This window comes from Heteronotia binoei, chromosome 5 (assembly GCF_032191835.1).
Source record: "Heteronotia binoei isolate CCM8104 ecotype False Entrance Well chromosome 5, APGP_CSIRO_Hbin_v1, whole genome shotgun sequence".
NCBI lineage: Eukaryota > Metazoa > Chordata > Lepidosauria > Squamata > Gekkonidae > Heteronotia > Heteronotia binoei.
The window spans coordinates 68,936,158-68,957,745 of record NC_083227.1 but is presented as its reverse complement, the minus strand read 5'-3'; the positions used below and the strand labels follow the sequence as shown (position 1 = coordinate 68,957,745).

At 42.3% G+C, this 21,588-nt stretch overlaps 1 protein-coding gene across 6 annotated transcripts in view; it reads right to left on the bottom strand.

Annotated features, from left to right (window-relative positions):
- ITPR1 (inositol 1,4,5-trisphosphate receptor type 1) overlaps window positions 1-21,588 on the bottom strand; it is a 353,195-nt gene that overhangs the window by 136,692 nt on the left and 194,915 nt on the right. For all 6 annotated transcript variants that reach the window (XM_060239586.1, XM_060239588.1, XM_060239587.1 and 3 more), the window contains 6 exons: window positions 16,042-16,107; window positions 14,902-15,039; window positions 9,074-9,199; window positions 7,698-7,898; window positions 6,718-6,969; window positions 5,076-5,201 (listed from right to left, as the gene is read on the bottom strand). In XM_060239586.1, coding sequence (XP_060095569.1) covers window positions 5,076-5,201; window positions 6,718-6,969; window positions 7,698-7,898; window positions 9,074-9,199; window positions 14,902-15,039; window positions 16,042-16,107 — 909 coding nt within the window. The remainder of the gene's footprint in view (window positions 1-5,075; window positions 5,202-6,717; window positions 6,970-7,697; window positions 7,899-9,073; window positions 9,200-14,901; window positions 15,040-16,041; window positions 16,108-21,588) is intronic.

The window sequence follows — 21,588 nt, the reverse complement described above, 5'->3', positions numbered from 1 at the left end:
ACACTGAAGTCCTCAAGCGGGCAGAGGTTACAAGCATCGAGGCATTGCTGTTGAAGATGCGCTGGGCAGGGCATATCTCCAGGATGGAAAACCACCGCCTTCCTAAGATTGCCCTGTATGGCGAACTTTCCACCGGCCATCGAAATAGAGGGGCACCAAAGAAGAGGTTCAAGGACTCCTTGAAGAAATCCCTTGGTACCTGTTGCATTAACCATCACCAGTGGTCTGACCTAGCCTCAGATCGCAAAGCATGGAGGTACACCATCCACCAGGCTGTCTCTTCCTTTGAGAACACACGCATAGCTGGTCTTGAGGACAAAAGGAGATTGAGGAAGAATCGTACTGCTACAGCACCAACCCCAAATCAGACTTTTCCCTGCAGCCACTGTGGCCGGACCTGCCTGTCCCGCATTGGTCTTGTCAGCCACCAGCGAGCCTGCAGCAGACGTGGACTACTGCACCTTTCTTAAATCTTCGTTCGCGAAGTCAAGCCGAGAGAGAGAGAGAGAGATGTTTGTTTGGAGAAATTGCTTATATTGAGATAGATAAACTAATATGCTCCTTGTTTACCATTTTTTTTATCTCTCCACTTTTTATGTTATTTTAAATTTGATCTCTTTCTCTATCCGTTTGAAATACGTAAGCTAGAAGGATAAAGAAATATTTGTTTTTTATGCCTATCTAAACAATGATATTGTTAAAATAACAAGTCAGTTTGTATTTTTAATATGGTTAAGCTTATGGTTAGTTCTGTGTTGAGAACTTGGTGATTTTTTTTTATATCTATGTTTGCTGAAGAAGAATAGTTCAGACTTGTATTTTAAGTAATAGCTTAGTAAAAAATGTATAATGGAAAATGAAGACAGTAGAATATAAGGGGAAAACTCAATACTTGCAGGTAGAAAGGATTAGATATTTCGTTTTGAGGTAAAAATGTAACTGATATATTTGCAGCTTTCTTTGTTTCTGATCTCCCACTCTGTATTTCCCCCCCACCCTTGATGTTTCTGTACTTGTACTTGTGCTTATGCTTTTTTTTTTGTAGTTAAAATTAATAAAAATTATACAACTGGAAAACAGAAGTGAGAGATATGGACTTTAAGGGTTTATTATAAAGGCAATACTACCTGTCCAGATGTGAAGACATCCATTTAGAAATTAAAGATGAGGACATGCACTGCCACCGTGCCATATCTAAGAGGCCCATTACTTAGAGTAACAGGGAAACAACCTGTCTATGTGCCCACAGATTGAACAGGGAGGTGTGGTTTGCTCTCATGTTTTATAGCAGGAGTGGCCAATGGTAGCTCTCCAGATGTTTTTTGCCTACAACTGCCATCAGCCCCAGCCAGCATGGTCAATGGCTGGGGCTAATGGCAGTTGTAGGCAAAAAACATCTGGAGAGCTACCGTTGGCCACCCCTGTTTTATAGTATTTGGAGGGGTGGAGACCCACTCCTGGGCTATGATCGATCTCAATGATCACTGATGGGCTTTTCCTGGGTTCCTGAATGGATTCCGAGGTTGAGACAAAAGGTGAGAATGACTCTTGATAGTTGGTCAGGAACAGCCATCATGCTTTAATGTTTGGCAATAATTTAACATTGATACTCTGAGGGGAGGGGGCAGGAAGGAGAATAGGTCTACACATTAACATAAGGTAACACAAAAAGGTGCTTGGAAGGAGTATTGGAGAAAGAAGAGATTAGCCAGCAGTTGCTAGCCAGAGATTAATGAGACAAAAGATACTGCACCTGAGGACTCATTATGTCATACATTCCATCACTGGTTGAGGGGGGGAGAAGAGACAGAGGATAACTGTTTTGTAGCCTTAACACAGAGGCTTTTCAGACAAGCCTAGGCAAGTCCTTCGGCCCTTACAGAGAGTGCTCTCACTTGGCCTGTTTTTCCTGGCAAGATCTCTAGTTAGGCCACATTGTGGGGACCCCATTGGGTCTTGGAGTGCTTCCCCCATGTCAGGCAGCACCTCTGGTTCTAAACGCCATTTTCATCATCATTGCTTATGTGCAGTCCCATATGGGAGAGTAGCAAAGTCACTTTCCAAAGGAGGTGAGTGTGGTTTGATCAACAAAAAATCACCTGTGACACTGCCTTCCCTACTGTAGATTCGTCCATCAAGTAGTGACTGACAAACATTTAAACTTTAAAGAGACTGCAGTAGAAAGTCTGACAAACAATTGAGAGGCCGGAGCAATGTACTCCAGCCTCTGTGCTCTTTTTCAGATCTACCCCGAATATATCTGGGATTTTTTCCCCAGTTTATCTTTGGGATGCCAAAATACAGATTTTATTTATTTCATATAATTTACATCCCGCCCTTTACGGAAGTGAGCTCATCTCAGCTAGATCCGAATCCATGCCCTAATTGCAATTTGACCTCTTGGAGATTCTTCATCCCAGTCTGGCAAAGCCGTTTTCATTAGACAGTTTCATTTGACTCCCCTTATCTATTTAGTCCTGCTTTATCACTTGGACTGAGGCCTGATCCACATAGCAAAATGATGTGGTAGAACTATATTATTTCAGACTTCAGTTGATAGATTTATATTTTTAATGTTTCCCTATCTTAATAACCACCTGAAAACAACCTAGGACAGAATGTGAAATTATCTGAAGGACTGCCATTATCTGTATATTTCTCCTAAGGTCTTTATGATAGGCCCAAATTCACCTGACATCTGTAACTACAGCAATATAGTCCATTGCTGTAAGAAAAGAACCTTACAGCAATGGCATGCTTTCTCCATAGCTGTTCTGCTGGCTAGGGATGGACATGAAGCAGTTCCTGAGCCAAAATTCGGCACAAACTTGGGCTGGTTCACAGCCCCCAACCCGATGCTTGGGGAAAGCACCTTCCCTGAACATTTACCAGGCTTTTTTCCAGTTTGGTTCATCTGCTTAGGCCTTTTAAACCTAATAGCTGAGTGGTGCAGGTTCACAACTGGCCTGTTAGGTTTAAATGGCTGCCAGCCATTTCATCATACAGTTTTCCTTCCCCACCAGTGAAATAGCTGCAAATGGCTGCCAGCCATTTCATCATTCAGTTTTCCTTCCCCACCAGTGAAATAGCTGCAAATGGCTGCAACCATTTCACTTGTTAGAAGCCAAACCGACTGGTGAAATGGCTGCTAGCTATTTAAACCTAACAGCCGGGTGACTCTGCCTGTCACAAAGATCTCATATCCTAAAAGGATCTGCCCCTGCTCCCTTGGCAAGGTGGAAATGCTGGGGCACGTCTTCATCTGCTGTCCTTTCTATAAAGAAATTAGAGATAAAACAATTTTCCCCTTTTTGGATTAACAAGTAGTGCTGACAGATAGGGCATGTTTGGAGAAACTACTGATAGATGGAATTCCAGCTATCATTAAGGTAACAGCTAAGATTTGTACCCAAGAGATCAAGTGTGCAAACAACAGATCTATTTATTAAGTCTTCTATTGTTCAGAATTTAGATTAATATATGGGTTTTTTTCTTTTTTAATTCTTGAAATATGACAGCTGGTGTATTTTCTTCATGAAATATGATCCTTGTATTCTTAATGATGTCATACTTTTAGCTATTATGTTTTTTATCTTGTATGCTTGAATCTGGTCATTGACAGTAATAAGTAAACTAGTACTACTTGTTGTGAGACCCTGAGAACCTTCATGTTGAGGGCAAGATAAATTCTTTAAAATACAACAAATAAATAAAGACTAGACTAGCACATTCCTCACTTCTGTGATCTTTTTTCCTCAAGGAGTTTTTACATGTGGAAGCATTAAAAAAAATACAGGTCCCACTTTCATTCTGAAATGGTACAGCCCATTCTGATGTCTCATTCCAGTACCAATTATACTATAATGCCAAATAATAATATAATATAAAGCTTAATAGTATATAATGTCAGCATTATACTACATGGCACAGCTGAAGGATTCCTAATTATGAAAAGTAGTTACTTTACAAGCCAGACAAGTTACAACTCAGTAAGCCAGACAGATTCTAAATTAATCATGAACCAATTAAGTTCCACAAAGAAGAATTATTAGAGTCTTAAGTAACCTGACCAGAAGGACAGAACCTAGTGAACACGGGCTCAGCAAATGGTCTGAGAACAGCTAATATTGCCAGCATCTGTTAAAACTAAAGCGGTAGAGACTTAACCAACAACCTAGATCAATGACCCCTGAGAACTTCATGTTATTTTTTTCTTTTAAAGAAGTTGTCTGTTTGAATCATCACAGATCTGAAAACACAGGTTTGCTTAAGCCACTAGGTATTTTTAATTCAAATGTATACAACCCATAAAAATTGCAGTTAAGGAACAAAGAGGAACTCACTATTTCTAATCTTCATACTTGCTAAGAGCTTTATTGGCTACAAAAGACTCACAGCAAGAAATCAGAAATTCCTGTAACCCCCTTCCAAGTCCAAGGAAGATTAAACAACACCTAGCTAAACCCAAAGTTTAGAAACTTCCCAAGGGTATATTGCTATTCCTACCACCTCCCAACACAGGAGAAAACAGACTCAACCTTTATATTTAAAATAACTCCCATACACAGTTGGAAAGTCAGAAAACAGCAGCTAGGAGCAAACAGAATGTAACCTGTACCCTCAGCAACTGATTTAATTTGGCTTATTTAGTTAATAACTTAACAGATAACTGTACTTAAACAACTATGTCAACCAGAGACAGAAAGGCCAGTCAGTTGATCTAGAAAGGATGTATACCAGGGGTGGCCAACGGTAGCTCTCCAGATGTTGACACATCTTGATAACTGTACTACAAGAACATCGGTGTATCCCTAGAATGTTCAAGAATGGCCTGCATATTGTTACATTTGGCCACATATATTACCATTAAGACAGACAATGCAGAAATATGACTTACAGAACACCATATTTATTGTAGGCAAATATTCACATGTAATGAGTACATGTGAGCAAATGTAAGTAAATATTCACATGTAATGAGTACAACTTTTTCCAGTTTTTACAATTTGATGACCTCTGAAAACTAGTTAACAGTTCACTTGCATTGTGTTTTTAGGCTTTACATATTGTCTTACCCTGCAAATGTCAACAAGGAAGTTTTCAAAGAGCTTCCACATGTGATTGCTTGTGTAAATCTCTTTCATTTCAACTTCTGTGTCTACGTAGCAATGATTTAGGAAGTTGATATAGGCAATTTTAACCTGTAGATGGAAAAACCAAAGCACATTCCTTTAAGTTTTGTTAAAATATTTCATTCACTTTCAATAAACTGAATTGATATCTTTCAGTGACATATATTCACAGTGAACTGGATGAATGTCTGCATTTAGCATATATCTAATTGACAGTGTAAATTGGAGAAGTTTAAGGAACATTGCTATGATTCAGCACAATATTAAAAACAAGCAGCATTTATGCATACGCTATCATTTAGGTTAGCTAAACATTTTTGAAATAAAAAAGCAAAATGTAACATTTAATAATGGGCAATAATAGGACATTTCTGGAGGTCATTAATTCATGTTAACCATTTCATCTTAGTCAGTCAACACACAGCCATCGTGTGATCCTGCTTCATATTTGGATAATACAAAAGTCAAAACATTTTGAAGCTAGCCTGCCATGAAAGGGGCTCTTTGGTTTACATTGCAGTCTACGCAAATTGATGACCAGTTCTATGTTCTGAAATTATCTTGGTGTAACAAATTTCAGAAAATGTCAATGTGGACATAATGTTGGCTTCCTTTCTGAGAAACATGTACTACTTTGCTGCAATTCCTTTCTGAACTCTACTGTGGCTCTAAAAAAAAAATCACCAAAGTTAACCATGGTTAAGACAAACCAGGATTTACCTTAATTCAGGATCTGATAACCACTCCAAGCCATGGTTTCTTCAAACCCTGATTTAAGGGGATCTCTGATTAGCAAACCATGGTGCAAACTGCTTAGCTGTAGTTAAAGGGAGGGAAGCACTGGTTGCAGGGAGGAAGGATGAGTTCTTAATCCACAACACTGGGATGAGATAGCATTATGTCTATTAAGTCAAATGCGAATGCCAGCTATGTGCCATTCCACAGAACACAGCTAAGTTAAAATTGACTTTCCATTTTAACATTAAGATTTCAAACAGACAATGTCTCCATCTTCTCATAAAAGTTATCACAAGATTTGTTTCTGCCATGGTGTTCAGGTCCCTTCTTATAAGCAACTGATGAACCCGCAATGCTACAGTGACCCAAGAGAGAGCCAGTTTGGTGTAGTGGTTAAGTGTGCGGGAGAACCGGGTTTGAGTCCCCATTCCTTCACTTGTACCTGCTGGAATGGCCTTGGGTCAGCCATAGCTCTGGCAGCCTTGAAAGTGCAGCTGCTGTGAGAGCCCTTTCCAGCCTCACCCACCTCACAGGGTGTCTGTTGTGGGGGAAGAAGGTAAAGGAGATTGTGAGCCACTCTGAGACTCCGAGATATTGGATATAAATCCAATATCATCATCTTCTTCTTCTTCGGTACCCTACACATTATGGTTATCAGTCTATCAAAGTCATGAATACACATACACACACTGTGCATGCCCACACACATGCAGGAGGGAATCTCCACCTGTTCTGTAGCAAAGCTAAAGAAAAACTTCCATCTTATTTATTCATGTGGTTCTTGTTATCGCACAACCTCCAGCAGCATGCACAAGCCTGAGCAGCACTTACCAGTATGGCATCTTACCTCAGGTATGCAGTCTTCATGGGTTACAACTCTAACAATATCATCCAAAGGGAGGAGAGAATTGCATTTGATTTCTGTGTAGACATTTTTGCCCTCAGTGCAGACAGCCAACAGCTCCACTAAATGGATGTGATACATTAGAGAACTGTTCTCATCCATCCTATCCCGCTCAGATCTCATCATCTGCACAAGTGTCTGGAAAGAGGCTCTGTCATTGTAGAACACAAGGACATCCTCTCCTGCGTTGACAAGCTGCCAAGAGAACAGTGTTTTGATTCCATCCATTGTTCATTGCACAGAACTAGCTTTATGTCCTCAGTTATATCATTTACTTGAAAAAACTATCACATACCACAGATAAAGAGTACGCAGTGGTTAGATATGTCTGACTATGATGGGGAAGCCCTAAGTTCAAACCCCAATTCTGTCAAGGAAGTTCACTGTGTGATCTTGGGCCAACCACATTCTCTCAGTCTAACCCACCTCACTGGAAGACACAATGGAGGGAAGCGTGGGAACGGCCTAAAAACCCCTAGAAAATGGGCCAAGTAAAGAATCTCAGAATAAATAAGATAAATGGATCTTATGTATCTAATCCTCCCACCCACAAAATACTATCAACAACTTTGCATGAGTGAAAAGCGACCTTTCAGTCAAAGCTACTTTTTTTTGGCCACTGTGTGACACAGGGTGATGTACTGGATGGGTCATTGGCCTGATCCAACATGGCTTCTCTTATGTTCTTATGAAATCTTGAAGTCTAATGGATTTGAGCCAGCAGACCAGTGATTTAGAAACTTTTACAGGGCTGCTACAGAGTTGTTCACTCTTTATTGTTAAAATACTCAAAGCCATTTGCTACAACTCTGTATATACCATGCTAAATCTGAACAACTATATAATGATAGCACCTTGGCACTTAACACGCAATAAAGTTTCTCTCACATCCATAACATTCTAGGAATGTGCAGCTTTCTCACCTCAGCCATAACCATGTCTTGACACTTTTTAATGAACTTTCCTTCAGCCTTGACAATTGTCTGTAGGAACTTTATGTACTGGACATTCCTTCCATGGGTTTCAATGCAGTGCACAAAATGCTGAACCACCCGCTCATTAATCTCACTGCAAAGCTGGAAATTATTCATGAAGATATGTTGCATTGTTACTGCCTCCAAAATCTATTGAATGGGACAGAAATAATAATAACCATCATCATTCAAATAATGACCAGTGTTAACTAGGGTTGCCAATCCCCAGGTGGGGGCAGGGGATCCCCCTGTTTGGAGGCCCTCCCCCCGCTTCAGGGTCGTCAGAAAGCAAGGGGAGGGGAGGGAAATGTCTGCTGGGTACTCATGATTCCCTATGGAGACTTATTCCCATAGAAAATAATGGAGAATTTAACCACGGGTATCTGGGGCTCTGGGGGCCCTGTTTTTTGAGGTAGAGGCACCAAATTTTCAGTATAGTATCCAGTGGCTCTCCCCAAAATATTCCTTAAGTTTCAAAAAGATTGGACTAGGGGGTCCAATTCTATGAGCCCCCAAAGAAGGTGCCCCTATCCTTCATTATTTCCTACGGAAGGAAGGCATTTAAAAGATGTGTAGTCCCTTGAAATGTGATGGCCAAAACTCCCTTTGGAGTTCAATTATGCTTGTCACACCCTTGCTTCTGGCTCCACCCCAATGTCTCCTGGCTCCACCCCCAAAGTTCCCAGATATTTCTTGAATTGGACTTGGCAACCCTAGTGTTAACATCATATGAAAATGCCAGAACTTCAGAGAATCCAAATACCTGAGGAACTACAACATAGAAAGCAACAAAAATCCCTAAGAACAAATTGGCTGATAAAGGTTTTGGTAATCAAAGATCTAGAAAACCAGAATTTCAAAAATTCTGACGATGGCCTTTGGGGATGACTTTCCTACACATGCTTCAGCTTCCTGCACTTTTTCTTATAAATGTCAGGCTTTTTCCTACCCTATAAATGCATACAAGAGACCTACACTACTTCTGGTTCATGAAAACAAACAAAAGCCAATGGGCATTTAGCTACTTGATGCTCCTCCCACTTCCATTTTTGAGATTCAATCTAGACAATCAGGAAGTACAAGAAATTAGCATCCAGATAACAATATGTGGCTAGCAGGCTGTGCTGTATGTGGCAGATCTCTTGTAGGCCTCATGTGTACACTGCAATGCATCTTATTCCTTTTAATTTTTAAGGGCTTCCCAATAGGAAAAAAGAAAGAAAAACCTTGTATCAAAAAAGGGCCAGGGCAAATGCTAAAAAAAGAAGAAGAAGAAAGTACTGTTCTCTACTCTCTAAAAATATGATTAATAAATAATTTCTTACCCCAGGGTTAAGAAACAGATTTATATGTTTGTGCAGCAAGGCCTGATTCTGTTGGTTACCGGCACAGAAGTTTTGCAGAAACTCATGGGCAAGTTTCATGATCTCCTGCATCCTTGTATCCTCAGCCTGTAAATTACAACAATACAGACATTCCCAAAGGTTTAAAAATACAGAAACCCTAGATTGAACTAAAACCAAATGGCCAGGCAGCAGATTTAGGTGAAAGGCTAGTCATATGGCATACATAGTCCAGCAAATGGCTGAATATCAGTATTTCTATCCACTACTGAACAAACTCTAGTAGTTAAAACACAAGAGATTTTTCAAGGTACTGGGATGTTGACAGCTGCTTATGCTGACACTGAACCTATATCTGTGTCATTATAATTGTATTTCTAACTTTTTACTGATGAAGACAGCCTATTTCCTAAAAGTATATGCATGTTTAAACAATACACAATATATTGTTCAAACCAGGGCTTTTTTTGTAGCAGGAACTCCTTTGCATACTAGGCCACACACCCCTGATGTAGCCAATCCTCCAATAGCTTACAGGGCTCTTAGTACAGGGCCTACTGTAAGCTCTTGGAGGACTGGCTACATCAAGGGTGTGTGGCCTAATATGCAAAGGAGTTCCTGCTACAAAAAAAGCCCTGGCTCAAACCCTTTGCCCAGTACATATTTTTAAATTGTAGGATAATATGACTTCATCTAGCTTCTGAAACCATGATAAAGCCCTGAAGAGTTACATCTGTTTCAGATGCTCTTTAATGAATACTTTCTTAGACTCATCAGTGAAGCTGCCAATATATTTTAGAAAGCTGAATGTGGTCAATAACTGGGACCCTGCAAAAATCCCTTCTATCAGTGGAGCAGAACCTCCTTGTTGCTTCTCTACCTACTGCAGAAGAAAAAGAAGATACTAGATTTATATCCCGCCCTATACTCTGAATCTCAGAGTATCAGAGCAGTTGCAATTTTCTTTACCTTTCCCACCCCCACAACAGACACCCTGTAGTTGGAGCTGAGAGAGCTCTTACAGCAGCTGCCCTTTCAAGGATGACTCCTACAAGATCTATGGTTCACCCAAGGCCATTCCAGCAGCTGCAAGTGGAGGAGTGGGGAATCAAACCTGATTCTCCTAGATAAGAGTCCGCATACTTAATCACTACACCAAATTGGCTTTCAAACATAGCCCAAATGCTCCCCTCCAAATGCTGCTTCTGAGAGATGAGATCTCCAGGATGAAGGTCCAGGTCACAAATATTGCCAGACTGGTCTTTTCCCAACTGTGCCAGGACAGGCTTCCTACCTGTCTCGCCCTGATCTAGCCACAGTAATCCACATAATGGTCTCTTCCAGATTACACTACTATGATTCATTCTACATGGGCCTACCAGCAAATCCAGTGGAGACAGAGGTCCTTTGCCTAGGTCGCAGCAGTCCAGAAGGAGGGATCCACCCTCCAGCTTTTGACGGGGCGCCACTGGTACCAGTGCGTGAAGTCAGAAGCTTGGGAGTGCTACTGGAGTCTTCCCTGACAATGGAGGCCCAAATAGCTGCCACTGCCAAATCTGCCTTTTTTCATCTTAGATGGGCGAGACAGTTGGCCCCCTTCTTGGAACGAGGTGACCTGGCAACAGTGATTCATGCGACGGTCACCTTGAGATTGGACTACTGTAATGCCCTCTACATGGGGCTGCCCCTGTACTGAACTCGGAAACTGCAGCTAGTGCAGAACACAGCAGCCAGGCTGCTAGTGGGACTACCTCGGTGGGAACATGTGCGGCCTAGGCTGCGGGAACTGCACTGGCTGCCAATTGTATACCAGGTTCATTACAATTGTATACCAGGTTCATTACAAGGTGCTGGTTATCACCTTTAAAGCCCTATATGGCCGAGGACCTGCCTACCTTAGGGACCGCCTCTCTCCATATGTTCCCCAGAAAGCACTGCGCTCCAGCTCACAAAATCTTTTGGAAATCCCTGGGCCTAAGGAGGCCAAACTAAAAACAACCAGGGAGCAGGCCTTCTCCATAAAAGCGCCCCAATGGTGGAATCAGCTGCCGGAAGAGGTGCAGGCCCTACGGGATCTTAATCAGTTCCGTAGGGCCTGCAAAACTGCCATCTTCCAATTAGCCTTTTAAGATGGAACCAGAACTAATATTACACTATCTTGGACAAACAGAGATTGTAGCACCATTGTATTGTTTTAGCTTAATTTTAATATTAATTTATATATTGTATTTATGCCGTTGTTTACTGATTTTATTATCTGTTTATTGTTATACCATGATATTATATCATGCTTTGTAAGCCGCCCTGAGCCTGCCTTGGCGGGGAGGGCGGGGTATAAATAAAAACTTATTATTATTATTACCATCTTTGAGGCTGACCCAGAAACTCCAAGCGGTACCAAATGCAGCAGTGTGGTTCCTTACAGGGACTCCACATGCAGCACACTTTCATCCTGTGCTGCGTGAGCTGCAGTGGCTTCCATTGGAATACAGGTTCAAGTTCAAGGTTCTGTTGTTGACTTTTAAGGATCTTAATGGTCTGAGACCCCTGTATCTTCAGGACCACCTCTCCCAGTATACCTCCAGAAGAGCATTGTACTCAGTAGATCAGAACTTACTGGTGGTTCCCCAGCCCAAGGGATATCCAACTGTCCTTGATCAGAGCCAGGAAGTTTTTTACCTTGGCTCCAACCTGGTGGAACTCTCTACCGAATCTGGTGGAACTCTCTACCGAATCTGGTGGAACTCTCTACCGAATCTACTGCATCATTTCACAGGGCCTGTAAGACAGAGAGTTCTACCAGGCATTTGATTGAGGACACCAACGTTTTCAACCTCCAGGCACTTCTACACCTGCCCACCCCCCTGGTGAGACACTGTCACTACTGGAACTTTTAGCAACGTCTTTTAGGCTAATTATTGTGTTTTTATAGTTTAAAAGTGTTTTAATCATGCATGATATGAATTTATTATATTGTACACTGCCCTGAGCCCTGTCCTGGCAAGGGGAGGGTGGTTTAAAATGCACCAAACAAACAAACAAACAAACAAGAAAGAGTTCCACAGCGAGCAACCAACCACACTAGTAAAATGCAGTACAATCACCATCATTTGTACACAGTTATAGCAGTGGTTTCAAACATCTTTAACAATCCACTGTTCTCCTGTTGTTGTTTTGCCATTTATTCTAGGCAAGCTCCATTTATTCTAGGCAATTATTTGTTGTGTTTTGTTTTTTGCTGACTATATGTGCAGCTTCAGCAGTGTGTGTTTGTGCTACTATTCTACCATGTTCTTAGAGAGATGTGGAGCTTGGCACATGTGGAAAGCTTTGCTCCGGATATCAATATCAGATATGCTTGCTCTAGTCATCATTTTTTAAAAATTAATTGGTGCTATTATACTGTTGTGAATTGCCACTATTTCTATATCTACCATTAGGTGATATTAGGTGTCATGATGTAACAGTGCTGATAGGATTGAACTGGGAAAAAATGACAGAAATACAGTTTCACAACTGGGAGAAAGAGGATTTAACCTCTTGTGTGAATGAGAAAATCCAAAAAAAGATGGAAAAAGCTTAATACCTTTTGTTGTAATTCTGCAAGCTACTAATAATGGGAGGGAAATGACCATTGTGGAGAATGGCCTCAGTATGGAGCCACCCTAATTCTACATTTAACTTTCTAAATAGAGCTCCCATTTTTGGTCTAGAAATATCATTTTCCTACTGTAGAAGACTTGTGCAATTACCAGACATTGCTGATTTTCCCCACATCATTTTTTGAGATGACTGAAAGGGGAATGGAATATGTACCCTTTTTCCCATCTTAAATCAGATTGACAGTTGTGTACACCTGAAGGATGACACATGGAACAGAGCCATGTGAATAGCTGCTGAACTTTGATGATTTGGCTGTAAAAGACAGGCAATATAGTCTTGGCAGTATTGTAGCAGCCTCTATTGGAGAGCCAGTTTGGTGTAGTGGTTAAGTGTGCGGACTCTTATCTGGGAGAACCGGGTTTGATTCCCCACTCCTCCACTTGCACCTGCTAGCATGGCCTTGGGTCAGCCATAGCTCTGGCAGAGGTTGTCCTTGAAAGGGCAAGCTGCTGTGAGAGCCCTCTCCAGCCCCACCCACCTCACAGGGTGTCTGTTGTGGGGGAGGAAGGTAAAAGAGATTGTGAGCCGCTCTGAGACTCTTCGGAGTGGAGGGCGGGATATAAATCCAATATCTTCTTCTTATTATTATTATTGCCCCCAATTGTTTGAAAGATTGCCCTTTCCACCATCTTGGATTCAACAATTGTGGCAATGGCAACACAAAGTGGCCCAGTGTGATAACTCAAACTGATCCCAAAGAAATTGGTGTGATCCCCAATGAGAGTTGTTCGACTGCCCCTTCTGGGATCTAATGTGGTATTCTGGTTCTCCTATTGTCTCCTCTAGGGGTTCTAAAACATGTTGACTTGGCAGTCCTTATGACTTCCATGAAAACAAATATTACCAAATAAACAATTTCATTTTGAATTTGTGCTACTTGAACATATTTATTTATGAAGTAATAAAATTTGGGGATCCACATTCTATAAATTGCGTACAAAGATTTGATTGGCAATTGATTGCAGGAGGAAGTTACTACAACAAGCACCTGTGGAATAATATGTTGGTTAAGTGGTTAACAACCCCCCCAAAAAAATAAATAATGTTTTTGGTTAAGCATCCACTATCAGCCTCATCCTTGTTCCCTTGACCATTGTATCCTGACACCCTGCATTCCTCCAGCTTCAGAATAAGGAAGGGGGGGCAAGAGTTACTGTACCCAGGTCCACCCTCTTTCCCCTCCCAGGATCGCTGGTGCCTCTGCTTCAGGCTCAGCATCTCATTTGCACTCCTCCCTGGCCTGGCTGTGGAGTTCCTTTTATACATTGGCAAGTATCCTTGGCCCAATCCCTTAGTCATGACTGGACAAATACTTGGGCTTATGAATGAGCCACCCTTCTCCAGTGTCTACCATACCCCAGTCTGCCCTTCCCCTCCTTGTTCTTGAGCAAGCACTTGTTACACTGTCCTGGCCCACTCTCCCTGGAGTTCATACCCTTCTTGTTTCCTTTTACACCATGCTGGCTGGGTGGTTAGGGCTACAGCTGATGGGTTTGCTGGGTGGCTTGACAATGTCTGTGGGGGGGGCCTTCCTTTTGCTGCTGTTGCCCTCTCAGCACCAGACGATATCACCAACTGATGCCAAAAGGCTGTGATGGAGACAGGAAGTGTTGAAGGCTGCTACCTGCCATGGAGCCTAGTGGGCTCCTCAAGCCCCTTCACAGGGCTTCTGCCAACAGCCAGGCCAGCTGGAGACAAGGTGGAGGAGTAGAGGCCGGCTCAGCCCAGACCTCAGCAGTGGCAGCTCTGGGCTTGGTGGGGGCTGCACCAGACCTCATTTGGTGGCAGTTCCTGGCACACTGAGAATGATGGAGTCATTGTTGGAGAGGCCAGATCTGTTGCTAAACCCAGAAAGAGATGAGTAGTTACCACAGGGCTTTTTTTCTAGCAGGAGCTCCTCTGCATATTAGGCCACACACCCCTAATGTAGTCAATCCTCCTGAAGCTTACAGTAGGCCCTGTACTAAGAGCCCTCTAAGCTCTTGGAAGATAGGCTACATCAGGGAGCATGGCCTAATATGCAGAGGAGCTTCTGCTAGAAAAAGAGTCGAGTTACCATCTTCCTTGATGTTCAATACAAATGTAAGAAGGAAGATCTAAAGATACTTTACAAATCCACTAAAGGAACAGACACATGCAAACCTTACTTTCTCATATGGGATTTGTAAGAGCTCAAGAACCACTGTGTGAGCTCCCATGTTTCGGAGTAACCTCTGCTGCTGCTTTCGGCTTTTCCTGACCACGATGCTCTCCTGGACACAAAGCTTGCTAAGTCGAAGCAAAATCTGCAAAGATATATTTGTTTGAAAACATCATGTCATTTTTATACTTTTCTCACAGTGCTGGAAGAAGGCTTTTTCTCTCAATGGATGACAGAATGGCACTACATAGACTTTATGAGAAAAACATAATTCATATACTATGAAGTATGCAAGTGACATAGCAGTGGTGTCAGGGCTGTGTGCGTTTCATCACTGAACAATGTATACACAGAAATTGGAAGTGGGTAATGAATCTCCACTTCCATTTCTAGGAAACCAAGTTCTCTTTTAAGGATGTCGTGGCAAATATGAACAATGCCTGGCCAATTTGCTTCATTTATACAAATCACAGAACTCAGAACTTTTCTAGGTGCAAAATTTGGATTTTCTAGTGGGAAAGGAAGCAGCAAAGCACACACAGCTCTGAAATAAACCTGTAAATATAGTTAATGTGAATATTTCTTTGTCCATAAATTAATATTACATTGCAATTTCCCCCCATTCTTCCAAAGGGAAAATTTGCCTTGATGATTTTGTTATCTCACTGCTAAGAGTTTAAAAATCTAGTTAAATCATTATGACCTTTATTCTCTTTATTACATTTAGATTGCATTTAAATTGTAACTTGCCTGAATTATATCTAATGATCCTACCCCAGCCCCTAGTTAGAGCTGTGATCCAGCAAAGTTTGCAAATGCTCTGATACACATATGTTTCAGAGGGTAGCCACTAGTCATGTTGTCTGCAGTAGAACAGCTAGATTCAAGTCCAGTAGCACCTCAAAGATCAACCAGATTTTGGGGTATAAGCTTTCGGGAGTCAAAGCTCCCTTTGTCAGTTTACACCCCCTAAATGTTGTTGGTCTTCAAGGTGCTACTGGAATTTACCCGATGCACATGTGTCAACTTCTATCACATGGGGAACGTTCCACAGTCCCTGTGGACAATCTACCGGGATAGTCCTCAAGTTATTGAAGAAAAAGGACAGAGCACAGGAAATCAGGCTGGGGAAAGAGATGAAGCTTACCTCTTTTACAACCCTGTAATTATAGCTACTAGTGCTTTCAGGTTTCCGAGATTTGCTGTGGCCTTCCTAGGGGGCAAGCAAGATTGATTAATTGATTACATTTATTTCCTAAAGCTGGGAGGTCATTAGTACAATTGAAAAACAAAAAACAAAACAAAAACCCAACTAGCTATTTCTCAAATGGACCAGAATTCTAAGACTGCTTTTTTAAAAATGTTCAATTTTATGAAATATAATTTAACATTTATATTTTCATAATGAGTCCTTGAATCATAGAGCTGGGAGGTACATCCAGGGCCATCTAGTCCAACTCCCTGCACAATGCAGGAAATTCACAAATACCTCCCCCACCAACACCCAGTGAACCCTGTTCCATGCCCAGAAGATGACAAAAAAACCCCTGCAAGATCCTGATCCCAAAGTGGCAATCAGCATCTCCCTGGGCATGTAAGAAAGGGCCACAAGAACTAAGTACTGATGCAACACTTCCTTCCCTCCCTCTCATGATCTTCCTAAGTTCACAGAATCAGCATTACTGTCAGATGAGCATCTAACCTCTTTGAAAGCCTCCAAAGATGGAGAGCCCATCACCTCCTGAGGAAGCCTGTTCCACTAAAGAAGTTCTTCCTAATAATGTCAGGAAGTTTTTCCTAATATTTAACTAATGTTTAATTTCAACCCGCTGGTTCTGGGCCGATCTTCTGGGCCACAGAAAACAATGCTACACCATCTTCTCTATGACAGTCTTTCAAATACTTGAATATGGTGATCATATCACCTCTCAGTCATCTCTTCTACAGGCTAAACATACCCAACTCCTTCAACCTTTCCTCATAGGACCTGATCTCCAGATCCCTCACCATCTTCATTGCCCTCCTCTGGACATGTTCCAGCTTGTTTATATTCTTCTGAAACTGTGGTGCCCAAAACTGAACACACTACTCTTGGTGAAGTCTAATCAGAGCAGAGTAAAGCAATCCCATCACTTCGTATGATCTGGACACTATACTTCTGTTGATACCGCATCACACTGCCTTTTTAGCTACTGCATCACACTGCTGACTTGTGTTGAATGTATGGCCCACTAAGACCCGTAGATCCTTTTCGCAGATATTACTGCCAAGACAAGTCTCCCCCATCCTATAATTATGCATTGGATTTTTCCTACCAAAATGCAGAACTTTACATTTATCCTCGTTAAAATTCATTTTATTTGTTTTAGTCCAGTTTTCCAGCCTGTCAAGATCATCCTGTATCTTGACTCTGTTTTCTATCATATTTGCTACCCCTCCCAATTTAGTATCATCTGCAAATATAATAAGCACCCCTTCTATTCCTTCATCCAATTAATTTATAAAGGTTTTGAACTGAACAGTCCTCACAGATGATCACTATTTGCTTTGTCAAACATTTCTGGAATGTTAGTTAACTGTTACTGCTGCACTATAGCACTGTGAAGTATTTAAAAGATTGCTTACATAAAAGTCAGAGTCTGGTTAGTGCTATTTTGCTTCCCTTATTTATTTATTTTGCTGTTACTACATTACCAGACTTTTATTCTAGACTCAAGTCTAGTGGGGATAGCTGAGGAGGAGGTGACTGAGTCAAACAAAGTGGGTGAGCATCACGATGAATAGAACAAAGCAGACAGAATCAGGTTTTAGAGTGGGAAGAGCTGGGTAATGAAACAGAAAACTTCTTATAGAAAGGCTTCAGGAGTTCCACCTACTTTTAAAATAAATATTTTATTTTTTCCTTAAATTATTGAACAAATGAACACATACTTCTGGGAAAGGAAAAAGCAGAATCTTTTAAAATATGAGGAAAATATCAGGTGACTATGTAAAAAATACAGAGAAAGAAAAAGTACAGAATGAAGGAGAATCTAAACCAATATGATTGTCATTCTAATGAAGCTGTGTAATTTTTTTTTTTAGTATTAACACTTAAACATTTTCTTTAGAGGTTGTGAATTAAATCTTTTTAAAACTATGGGAATAGAAATGCTGCTTCATTATTATTCCAGATGAAAAAGTAACCAACTTCATTCTGCATCTCTATATGACATTTTCACGAATGGCCAATCTCCTCAATCCAAAGGCTCCATTTTGGAATGTTCTACAAGTTTGTATTAATATTTGCATGGTAATAATGAAATAATTCTGAGGGGAAACAATGTCAACCTGTTCCATATTCATGGAAGATATGTACAAAGCCTGTAGAGGGAAAGTTAACCTTTTAGGCCCAAGTTCTGAAAACAATTAATCATCCAAGTGTGAAGATGATGTGCCAGCAATGAGAGGCCTGCAGAGTTTGACTTCCCATGTAAAATATGGAAGATGGCTAATAGAATATGAACAAGATTTGGCAGTTGTGCAGACCTGTGGTTTACATTTATTTATTACTTTACATTTATATCCCGCCCTCTCCGCAAGCGGACTCAGGGCGGCTTACAGTATCATAAAAACAATCAATTCCATAAAACATATAAAACCATAAAACATTTATCAAGTTAAAAACTAGTACGCTATCTCAATCTAGTCTGGCGGTATTGGGTTCTGACTATGACCGCCAGCTTCTGTAGGATGTCCGGTGGCAGCCCATTTTCAGTCAACCAGAAAAGCCTGCCTAAACAGTTCGGTCTTACAGGCCCTGCGGAACGCCGACAAATCCCGCAGGGCCCTTATAGCTTCTGGGAGGGTGTTCCAGAGTTCTGGTGCTGCCACCGAGAAGGCCCTAGATCTTGTTGCGGATAGCCTGGCTTCTTTTGGGCCAGGGGCAGACAACAGTTTTGTTGCCCCTGATCGCAGTGCTCTCTGGGGGATATATGGGGAAAGGCGGTCCCGCAGATAGGCAGGTCCCTGACCATATAGGGCTTTAAAGGTTAATACCAACACCTTGAAGCGAACTCGGAACACAACAGGCAACCAGTGTAGCTCTCTCAGCACTGGCCGAATGTGCTCCCGTCGTGGTAGCCCCATTAACAGCCGTGCCGCAGCGTTCTGCACTAGTTGTAGTCTCCGGGTTAGCGTCAGGGGTAGCCCCATGTAGAGAGCATTACAGTGATCTATTCTTGAGGTGACCGTAGCATGGATTACCGTCGCTAGGTCGCTGCGGTCCAGGTAAGGGGCCAGCTGCCGTGCTTGCCGAAGATGGAAAAAGGCAGATCTAACAGTGGCTGCCACCTGAGCCTCCATTGTAAGGGAGGACTCGAGGAGCACGCCTAAGCTCTTGACCTTGGGGACCGGTATTAGTGGCACCCCGTCAAGGGCCGGCAGCTGGATCTCTCTCCCCGGACCGCCCCGACCCAGGTAGAGAACCTCCGTCTTCGTCGGATTCAATTTCAGCCGACTCAGTCTGAGCCAGGAGGCCACGGCTTGTAATGCCAGGTCTAGATTTTCCGGGGTACAGTCAGACTGGCCACCCATCATTAGGTAGAGCTGGGTGTCATCCGCATATTGATGGCAACCCAGTCCATACCTCCTGACTATCTGGGCAAGGGGGCGCATATAGATATTAAATAACATCGGGGATAGGACCGCTCCCTGCGGCACCCCGCAACTAAGGGGGTGCCTCTGGGATGCTTCCTCCCCTATCACCACCCTTTGTCCCCGATCTTGGAGAAAGGAAGTCAGCCACTGCAAGGCAGATCCCTGTATCCCCACATCGGTGAGGCGGTCAGTCAGTAGCTGGTGGTCAACCGTGTCAAAAGCGGCTGACAGATCTAGTAACAGCAGCACTGCAGAACCGCCCTGATCCAGATGTCGCATAAGATCATCCATGAGGGCGACCAGAACTGTCTCCGCCCCGTGACCTGGCCGAAAGCCGGACTGGAATGGATCCAGTGCGGACGTGTCCTCCAGGAATCCCTGCAGCTGAGTCGCCACCGCCCGCTCTATGACCTTACCCAAGAAGGGAAGGTTTGACACCGGCCGATAGTTCGCCAATGTGGCCGGGTCTGCTGATGGTTTTTTTAAGAGGGGACGGACCACTGCCTCTTTAAGAGGTGTGGGAAAGATCCCTTCAAGAGCATGGGGCAAGAATACCTGGACCCGAATGCAACTGTGGTGCAGCTTGCTGAACTATTTTCCAGCTGTCACAGGAATGTGTCGTGCTTCCCAGGGAGATGTTATGGAGTTCCTTGTACTCTCCACAGATGCCACTGAGTGGGCTGAAAATTTAGATATTGGTATTTAGGGGGATTAGCCAATCAGTCTGCATACCCATTGTATTTACTTGGTTATGTATTTTATATTATTATATGCTTCTGGTGTGTAACTCTTGCATACAATAAATAAATAGTCACATCCAATGCCTCCAGTCTGTATGATGTCCGATACATTTCCCAGAGAAGCTTCTGCAATCTAATCCAACAGAAGTTTATAAACGCATATTGTCTGATGGTTAGTAAAATACCTTTCCACTTAGATTTAGATATTGCTATATCTTCTTCATTCCCCTCCTTATGTTCTATGCTGAATTTAAAGCAGGTATTATTGCAGCACAGTGGCTTGCAAAGTCATCTGGCATGACTTCAGAAAACCCTCTCAAATGAGGTAGTAATTTCAATCTCTCATGGGAGATCCTATAACTCTTCCAATGAATATTTGAATCAGACCTGAGTAAGACATGTTAAAAAGGTAAAGGTAGTCCCCTCCACAAGCACCAGTTGTTTCTGACTCTGGAGTAACGTCGCATCACAACATTTTCACAGCAGACTTTGTACAGGGTGGTTTGCCATTGCCTTTCCCAGTCATCTATACTTTACCCCCAGCAAGCTGGGTACTTATTTTATCAACCTTAGAAGGTTGGAAGGCTGAGTCAACCTTGAGTTGGCTACGTGAACTCAGCATCCGCCAAGATTGAACTCAGGTTTGAGCAGAGCTCGGACTGCAATACTGCAGCTTACCACACTGTGCCATGGGGCTACACGTTGGGGTACCATTAATCAGCCTTACAGACAGTAAATGCCTTGATTCTGAGAAGATAAGGCAGGACAGAAATGTTTAACATAAATTAATAAATAATGAACAAGAAACAGAGAAGGTGTGAGACAGATGGTGAGGAAAATTAGTAAGAGAAGACAATTGGGAGAAAGTGAATGAAGTAAGGACTGCTATGAATTATCATAATCGGGGTGGAATTCTAGCAGGAGCTCCTTTGAATATTAGGCCACACACCCCTGATGTAGCTAATCCTGCAAGAGCTTACAAAAAAGAGCATTGTAAACTCCTGGAGGACTGGTTACATCAGGGGTGTGTGGCCTAATATGCGAAGGAGCTCCTGCTAGAATTCCACCCCTGATGATCATGATCAAGTGAAAATTTTGGTTGATGGATCGAAGCCCACCAGAGGTAGGAGGACCTTGTCAAATGGGAAAAACAATGTGGGAGAGATCATCACCCAACCACTGCCCAGTCAATTAGACAATACTAGAAAATATTCGACCAATGTCATCATTTGGACACACATACAACTGAAGCCTAATATCCACACACATAATCTGAGTCGGCTCATCCGCTAGGCAAACTAGGTGGTTGCCTAGGG